Consider the following 9,769-nt stretch of genomic DNA (forward strand, 5'->3'; position numbering starts at 1 on the left):
TCCATTAACGCATTCCTTAACAACATGAATATGTAATATCAGACAAACAGCAGCAGTGATGGTAGTTTGGTACCTTTAAAGGCTTCGGAATATGCCAGCACAATTCATCCTAATGGCAGAACAATGTTCCTCAGAGATATACAGTATGTCGTTTCCATTGAAATTCTAATTCAGATTTTGAATGGTATGCTGATGAACAAACACCACCAGAGACAATTGGCAGAAACAAATGTACTTTGTCAGCTTAGAACGCATACAAAAACCTTCAAAGGACACAATTCTTTGAGAGCGTTTGATGCCTGTGCCATTTCTCTTTGAAAGCTTTTTGATGTTTACTTTTGGGCTTTGTTCTGTGTTGAAACTAAAGAGCAGATGGGTGATGTTTACGAATCTTGATTTAGCAAGAGACACAAGTCTCCAGCAGATACCACACAGATTCTACGAAATATGATGTGTTCAGTCAGTAGAGGAGACTAAATTCGAGGAGCAACAGGTCCCAATAATGGCTGCTCAGCATTCATAGCAAATGGAAACAAAATACATTTGAGACAGATACAATGTTATTACAGCTATGAGCAACATTAGATATGTAGAGTTATGAATATACTGCATAAACATACCATTGATCCACTTAGCATCAGGGTCATGCACCTGGAACTCTCGTTGAAAGAGGTCATCCAGTGTCAATTGGGTGCCTAAAGACTTCGCGCCGTCATCTGTGAAGAAATGACACAAAGTCTTCAAATAGACATAGAGAACACTTTTACTCACAATTGACAGTTAGCTGAGGCCATTCCCAGAATGTTGGGCAATCAATCGCAGTGCTCCGATGGATAGAAACTGTCATCATTCACATTTAAATCACATGAAAGCCAGTGAGGGCTGTGGCAAAAACAGAGAGTTTTCTTTAAAAAAAACAAATGTTTAAATTGCTAAATAATTGAACAGTGCACCAGGATTTTTCTAAACCGGGATTATACTTTTGCTACATTGCTTGCTTGCTAGCTCAGCTGATTAGCTGACCACCAAACATTGCTATCGCTAGCTAGCTAGCTAGATAGCCACTTAATATAACTATTTTTCTTAAAACGTAAGTTAGCTAGATAATTTATCAATGTTTTGTCACATCAGGATATGATTTGAGAGCACTAGTTTGCTCCAAAAGTGGTTATAGCTTTGACTGCACGCTGACAGTGAATTCAGAGCCATTCAGTAGTGTGTCCATCCACTCTGCCCAGAGTGGGTGAAAACGCGCTTTGGTGATGCCATTTCACTTCCTTACGTTATAAAATACATTTTACCAAGACAAATACGATAATTCATGTTCTGAATCGTTCAGTGGGGTCTTTCTCTAACATACTGTATCTTTACCATTATATCAAAAAAGTCGGATTTCGAAACGTAATACATCCAATAATGAGCACCGAGCTCTGTTGACATAGCGGTGCAGGTTTATCATAACTTTTGAGGTTGCCATCTTGAAAGTTGTTTCCGCGGGTTGCGAAAAGCCAAATTAGCATGACATGAGCTGAATTAAATGTTAAAAGGCTTTGAAAATAAAAAGCTTGGTATATACTCAGTCGGTTGACATTTATGTGAGAAATCTTCAAAAAATAACAGGAATTTTTTATATATATGAAAAGCGTACATTAACATATGAAAATACTACATGTCATGTCTCAAAATCGATATCCATTTTACCTCTATAATTGTTTTATGTCCTGCGGATTCGAGAAGAAACATGACGAGTTCAACGGGAAAGTGAGCCTATCAGGTAGTGCATTAGCCTTCATTCCTGCACAGAATCAAGCCTAGCTGACACAATTAAATGTTCTTGATTTTTTACCTCTATTTTTCTCTTGATTTAGTCACTGTAAATTTGTCCATCCTACAAGTGTAAAAACTCCAATAACCAGTGGTGGAAAAAGTACCCAATTGTCATACCTGAGTAAAAATAAAGATACCTTAATATAAAATGACTCAAGTAAAAGTGAAAGTCACCCAGTAAAATACTACAAGTATTTGATTTAAATATACTTAAGTATCAAAAGTAAATGTAATTGTAAAAATGTACTTTAGTATCAAAAGTAAAATTCCAAACCAGATGGCACAATTGTTAGTAATTTTTTAATTTGGCACACTCCAACATTCAGACATCATTCAGAAACAGAGCATTTGTGTTTAATGAATCCGCAAGACGAGAGGTAGTATTTGTATCTATTATGGACCCCCATTAGCTGCTGCCAAAGCAGCAGCTACTCTTCCTGGGGTCCAGCAAAATTAAGGCAGTTTATACAATTTTAAAACATTACAATACATTCACAGATTTCACAACACACTGTCTGCCCTCAGGCCCCTACTCCACCACTACTACATATCTACAGTACTAAATCCATGTGTATGTATAGTGTGTGTGTGTGTGTGTGTGTGTGTGTGTGCCAATGTTTGTGTTGCTTCACAGTCCCTGCTGTTCCATAAAGTGTTTTTTTCTGGGGTTTTTTTAAATACATTTTACTGCTTGCGTAAGTTACTTGATGTGGAATAGAGTTCCATGTAGTCATGGCTCTATGTAGTACAGTGTGCCTCCCATAGTCTGTTCTGGACTTGGGGACTGTGAAGAGACCTCTTGTGGCATGTCTTGTGGGGTATGCATGGGTGTCCGAGCTGTGTGCCAGTAGTTTAGATAGACAGCTCGGTGCATTTAACATGTCAATACCGCTCATAAATAAAAGTAGTGATGAAGTCAATCTCTCCTCCACTTTCAACCAGGAGAGATTGACATGCATATTATTAAAATTAGTTCTCTGTATACATCCAAGGGCCAGCCGTGCTGCCCTGTTCTGAGCAAATTGCAATTTTCCTAAGTCCTTTTTTGTGGCACCTGACCACACGACTGAACAGTAGTCAAGGTGTGACAAAACTAGGGCCTGTAGGACCTGCCTTGTTGATAGTGTTGTTAAGAAGGCAGAGCATCACTTAATTATAGACTGACTTCTCCCCAGCTTAGCAACTACTGCATCAATATGTTTTGACCATGACAGTTCACTATCTAGTGTCACTCAATGCAGTTTAGTCATCTCAACTTGCTCAATTTCCACATTATTTATTACAAGATTTAGTTGAGGTTTAGGGTTTAGTGAGTGTTTTGTTCCAAATACAATGCTTTTAGTTTAGAAATATTTGGGGCTAACTAGTAGAGATGACCAGGGATGACCAAGGGATGACCAGGGATGACCAAGTGAGATGACCAAGTGCCTGAATTTGACCATTTTTCTCCTGCTAAGCATTCAATATGTAACGAGTACTTTTGGCTGTCAGGGAAAATGTAAGGCGTAAAAAGTCCATCATTTTCTTTTAGAATGTAGTGAAGTAAAAGTTGTCAATAATATAAATCCCTGCAACAGATCCAATTCTATTTTGGCTTATGGCCAGATCCAGGGGCGCAACTTTGACTGGGGACATGTCCTCCCCCACATTCTGAAATTGCATTTTTGCAATGTGCATTTTTTGCAATGTGATACAAAATGAGGCAGCGGTGTACTTTAGGACCATCAGAGCGGTCGGGTAGGCTGTTTGTCCGACTGGATAAAAAAATATAAATTATTATTTTAGAACTGGGACCTCTCCCAAAAATTGTCTAAATTGTCAATGAACTTCAAATTGATAGAGGAACCATAGGATTTAAGCCAGTATTGTAGGCAGAGGAGACAACTAAAGTGTTCCATTCCGTGACCTATTGTTGGTATAGGCCCGGAAATGAGAACCCGATTGTCTGTCTCCTTTAGCCTGTCTATGAAAACTTTGAAGTCATTTTTTAATTGCTACAATTTATGAAGATTTATATTGTTTGTACCATCATGAATGACTACTGTGTGAGCATTCAGGTGCTTCTGCATCACAATAGGGACCTGGTGATCTATGTCACAAACATGGGATCCAGGGAAGCAGTGTGTCTTGCTTCCGGGACCACCACATCCCTAACTATGGACAAGGAGAGGGTCGCTGCGAGCCTGTTGGACGTCGGAGGGCCCCGGTGAAGTCAGGGGGCTCAGAGCTGTAAAACGGTTAGAGAGCCGCAGGTCTGGACGAGAGGACAGAGGAAGAATACATTGGAATGGTGTAGAGCAAGACGCAGTAGTCCTCCGGTTCTCATTGGTTGGATATGTTAATTAGTATTGGTCCAAAGTGGTATCATCCATAACTACTGCATAGGAGCGCAATCTCATAGCGCACCCTTGACTATCCCCTTGGTCATTTATGCTAGCCTGCTAACGTTAGCTCCAGGAGACAGTAAAATTCAGCCAAACGCGGTGTGTTAAGAACAGCACTAACACTGGGTTCCGAAATAAACAAAATTTGATTCAATCACATGAAGGACAAAACACTCTGTACAGAAAATGATTAGACTATACTGTACATGTAAATCAGTTGACATAAATTACTGGGTAAACAATATGAAAAGTATTAGACTATACATGTACAGTACATCAGCTCAAATAAGTTGCTGGGTAAAAAATATGCCAAGGAATATGCCAAGCAGTCAAATGCTGTTGGTATTGACCCCACAACTGGTGTCTGGGGTACTTGCTCATTAAGGGCCGGTTTCCCAGGCACAGATTAAACCTATAAAATTGCCAGTGTAGAATTCCCCTACAATAACCCATGTACTGTATAGCCTACAATATGTATTCCATTTTACTCACACTTAATAGACAATTAAGACATTTTCATTTGTTTGGTGACAACAATAACACAGACAAGACAAATTGGAGGCTATAACATGGGACACAACATTACAGTAACATCTAGATCAGTACATTAGCTATATTGTCACAAGTGGGATACTTCATTTATTTTGTTAGAAATTTAGATCACATGTAGGACTATGTAGTTAGATTGTAAGGATGTACGGATAAATATGTATTTAAGCTCTAAATAGTCATCCACCTAAAACATGCATTGATAATAACCAATGATAGGTTGCGGCATCAACCATATACTGTATGAGCATGTAGTGCCTTTTGCTTCCAAAAGAAACATAAGGTTGTCTTCCACAATTCTTTGGTTCCGACTTCAAGTTGCAGTTTGTGAGGAGCAACTGCCGAAATTTTAACCGACTGCAGTTGAAAGTGCATGACCTTTGATCACATGGTTGTGGTAAAGGTCATGCAGTTAACATGTAGTCACAAGTCAGATTTTTTTTTTTACCCAAAATGCAACACACTTTGAAAAGCGGTGACCAACGTTGTTCAAAGTCTTGACAAAAGTTATACGCTCGAATGCGCCCATTGTCTCTGAAAATGGTCATCATCCCAGAGTGAATAACCTCCATTTGCTTAATAGAAAGGCAATGGAGTGTTGAACTTTTAACTTACTGTAGATCTCATTCCTTTCAATAGGGATTAAATGAAAGATGTTAGTTTTAAATTGTAAGACTAAATTCTAAGCAGGTAGCTCGTCGTCTGTTTTTGAAAAGCTGCATTTATTGAGAATGGTGAAAAGTTAGAACCAAGGTCTTCTTTTGAAATGATTTGAATCAGGTTTTGAGATTATATGTAAAAGAAAATAACTCCAGGAATTTACTTTTGGAAAGAAGAACGATGGCCAGTCCAATGAGTGACAGTATGACCACGATGACCAGCAGAGAGATGGCGATACCTTTCCAGTTCCTGTCTGGCCCAAAATCCGGCACATCCTTCAGAGAGACAGAGATAGAGAGAGGGAGGAAGAGAGAGACAAAAGGTTAATATTCATAAAGAATTTGTTGCAAGTTGAAGGTAGAAGTGGAAACAAACAAAAAAACATCTCCCAACCGGACAGTCGGTCCATGACGCCAGAGATGCCGGAGACAAAGAGGCGAAGCGAGAGGATTTACTCTGCCCAAAATTCAGTCTGTGTGAGATAAGCCCTTTTTTTGTATGGAGGTCTATGAGAGAGTGTGAAATTACGTGAGACTTATTTGATCAAATAGAAGTTTTGCAATATTTAGGCTGTTACAAATGTACTGATATAAATGGATGCACATGGCATTCTGGAAAACTTTGAGATTACACTGAACAAAAATATAAACACAACATGTAAAGTGTTGGTCCCAGTTCAATGAGCTGAAATAAAAGATCCCAGAAATGTTCCATACGCACAAAAAGGTTATTTCTCTCAACATTTGTGAGCATTTATCCTTTGTCAAGATAATCAATCAATGACATGTATTTATGAAGCCCTTTTTACATCAGCAGATGTCACAAAGTGCTATACAGAAACCCAGCCTTAAAGCCCAAAGAGCAAAGCAATAGAAATGTAGAAGCACGGTGGCTAGGAAAAACTCTAGAAAGGCAGGAACCTAGGGAGAAACCTAGAGAAGAACCAGGCTCTGAGGGGTGGCCAGTCCTCTTCTGGCTGTGCCGGCTAGAGATTATAAGAGTACATGGCCATTAAGGCCAGATTGTTCTTCAAGATGTTCAAACGTTCATAGATGACCAGCAGGGTCAATTAATAATCACAGTGATTGTAGATGGGGCAACAGGTCAGCACCTCAGGAGTAAATGTCAGTTGGCTTTCAGAGTTTGAGACAGCAGGAGTGTTAGAGAGAGAGAGAGAGAGAGAGAGTCAAAAACAGCTGGTCTGGGACAGGGTAGCACGTCCGATGAGCAGGTCAAGGTTCCATAGCCACAGGAAAAATAGCAAAAACTGGATCAGCAGCACAACCAGGTGGACGGGATGGAGTTGTCAGGCCAGGTAGTCCTGAGGCGAGGTCCCAGGGCTCAGGCCCTCAGGGAGGGGAGACAGAGGGAGAGAGGAAAATTAAAGGGAGCAGACCTAAGATCACACATGACACCAGATAAGACAGGATAATTACACCAGATAGGGCGGACTGACCCTAGCCCCCCGGCACATAGTCTCCAGTATCTATGCTGCAATAATCTGAGACAGGTGGGGTTGGGGGACAATGTGGCTCTGTCTGATGATACCCCTCGGACAAGGCCGACCAATCAGGACATAACCCCACCCACGTTGCCAAAGCAAAGCCCCCATACAACTAGAGGGATATCAACAGACCACCAACGTACTACCTTGAGGCTGAGTATAGCAGATCCCCCCCCACCGCACTAGCCCGAAGGGGCAGAAAACTGGGCAGGAAGATCATGTCAGTGACTCAACCCGCTAAAGTCGAGTATAGTGGGGGGAAAAGCCTGACACGACTTGACGTACCCCTCTTTGGGACAGCAGGGGAGAGCACTATTAAGCCAGTGACTCAACCCCCATAATAGGGTCAGAGGCAGAGAATACCAGTGGAGAGAGAGGAGCCAGCCAGGCAGAGACAGCAAGGGCGGTTCGTCACTCCAGTGCCTTGCCGTTCACCTTCGCACGACTGGGCCACACTACACTTAATCACTCTTCTTTACTGAAGAGATTAATCTTCAGTAAAGACTAAAATGTTGAGAACGAGTCTGTGTTTCTCACATGGATAGGCAGGCTATTCCAAAAAATGTAGCTCTATAGGAGAAACCCCTGCCTCCAGCTGTTTGCTTAGAAATTCTAGGGACAATAAGGCCTGTATCTTGTGACAATACCATACATGTAGGTATGTATTGCAGGACCAAATCAGAGAGATAGGTAGGAGCAAGTCCATATAATGCTTCGTAGGTGTAACAGTACTGTTCTTGCGTTGTGTACAATCAATCATCGACACAAACTCCAACTTGTAACACCAGTCATGGAGCTTTCTTCTGATAGGAACAGCACAAAATTGCACGTCATGCAATGCACGGCTCACCATCCAACTCTGCACTCACGCACTGTACAAAATATACAACCCCCCCACCAGACACAGTAAGATGCTAGCTAGTATTAGCTGGAATTCTCTACAACAAAATGCACAACCAATATTCACCAAAAAACGCTGCATCTTATGTGTGATGTTCGAATAATATTTACAAACAAAATGATATAAATTGTACATTTAATCATCACTTTGGAGTATAAAAATCACTTTTGACGTACAGTGCGTTGCAACCAACAACTTACCGCTGGTTTGGTGCTTGTTCACTGGGACGATTTTAACTGAAACATCCTCCCTCGTAAGCAAGCTACGCAAACCAGCCAATAAGATGCCATGTTGAGTAGGTGAAGGCAAGACAAAACTAAAACCAAAAACCCATTGGCTTAACAATAAAGTGACAAAGTAGACAGTATCCTCCCAACGGTCAGCGAGCTTCCGCTTTCCTCGCTCCCCCTTGTTAGCCAGCAACACTCGATCCCCAATCTCCACTGGTGCTTCTCTGACTCTTCTGTCATAAAGGTCAGCATGCCTCTTCAAGTGCTTCGCTGCAGATGCCTGTGCTGTATTCATGGCTTCTTTCAGATCTCTCCTCAAAGACTGAACAAACTGGTCATAGTCGACAACTTCTGGGTTCTCTTTAACCTGTTAGGGTATAGGGGGCAGTATTGAGAATTTTTGAAAAAATATGTGCCCATTTTTAACTGCCTATTACACCAACTCAGAAGCTAGAATATGCATATTATTGTTCAGGTTTGGATAGAAAACACCCTAAAGTTTCAAAAACTGTTTGAATGGTGTCTGTGAGTATAACAGAACTCATTTGGCAGGCAAAACCCTGAGACAGATTCTGACAGGAAGTGGATACCTGATGTGTTGAATTGACTTTAAGCCTATACCATTGAAAAACAAAGGGAAGGAGGAATATTTTGGCACTTCCTATTGCTTCCACAAGATGTCCCCAGCCTTTACAAAGTGTTTTGAGTGTTCTACAGTGAGATCTGACTGAAGAAGAGCGTTGGAACGGCGATGGCCCATTAGACACCTGGCGCGCGATTTGATGGTGGGTACTCTCATTCCGAAACGTTTTAAAAGAGAACCCAATGGTCCGCCTTGAATTTTATTCATGTTCTGGTTAAAAAAGGCCCTAATGATTTATGCGATACAACGTTTGACATGTTTGAACGAACGAAAATATATTTTTTCCGTTCTTGAAGTGAAGTGAAGTCCGGCTGGCTTAGATCATGTGCTACAACACGGAGGTTTTTGGACATAAATGATGAGCTTTTTTGAACAAAACTACATTCGTTATGGACCTGGGATTCTTTGGAAGTGACATCTGATGAAGAGAATCAAAGGTAATGGATTATTTACATAGTATTTTCGATTTTAGATCTCTCCAACATGGCGGTTAGTCTGTATCGCAATGCGTATTTTTCTGGCGCAGTGCTCAGATTATTGCAAAGTGTGATTCCCCAGTAAGGTTAATTTTAAATCTGGCAAGTCCATTGCGTTCAAGAGATGTAAATCTATAATTCTTTGAATGACAATATAATATTTTACCAATGTTTTCTAATATTAATTAATTATTTTGTTGTCATGACTTGACTGCCGGTATTGGAGGGAAACGATTTCCTGAACATCAACGCCATAGTAAAACACTGTTTTTAGATATAAATATGAACTTGATAGAACTAAAAATGCATGCATTGTCTAACATAATGTCCTAGGAGTGTCATCTGATGGAGATTGTAAAAGGTTAGTCCATAATTTTAGCTGATTTTATGGTTTTGGTGACGCCTGTCTTTGAATCGACAATACACTACACACAGCTATTGTCAATGTACTCTCCTAACATAACCTAACTTTATGCTTTCCCCGTAAAACCTTTTTGAAATCGGTAAACGTGGTTAGATTAAGAAGATGTTTATCTTTCAAAGGCTGTAAGTTAGTTGTATGTTTGAGAAATTTGAATTTTGACATTTATTTGGT

At 40.4% G+C, this 9,769-nt stretch overlaps 1 protein-coding gene across 1 annotated transcript in view; it reads right to left on the minus strand.

The window, feature by feature from the left end:
- LOC115161476 (inactive dipeptidyl peptidase 10-like) overlaps positions 1-7,144 on the minus strand; it is a 76,480-nt gene extending 69,336 nt beyond the window's left edge. Inside the window, exons 1-3 of the mRNA XM_029712464.1 lie at positions 7,103-7,144; positions 5,584-5,695; positions 621-716 (exon numbers count right to left, since the gene is read on the minus strand). Of these exons, the coding sequence (XP_029568324.1) occupies positions 621-716; positions 5,584-5,695; positions 7,103-7,144 (250 nt within the window). The remainder of the gene's footprint in view (positions 1-620; positions 717-5,583; positions 5,696-7,102) is intronic.
- Positions 7,145-9,769: the final 2,625 nt, after the last annotated feature.

This window comes from Salmo trutta, chromosome 24, assembly GCF_901001165.1.
Source record: "Salmo trutta chromosome 24, fSalTru1.1, whole genome shotgun sequence".
Classification (NCBI taxonomy): Eukaryota; Metazoa; Chordata; class Actinopteri; order Salmoniformes; family Salmonidae; genus Salmo; species Salmo trutta.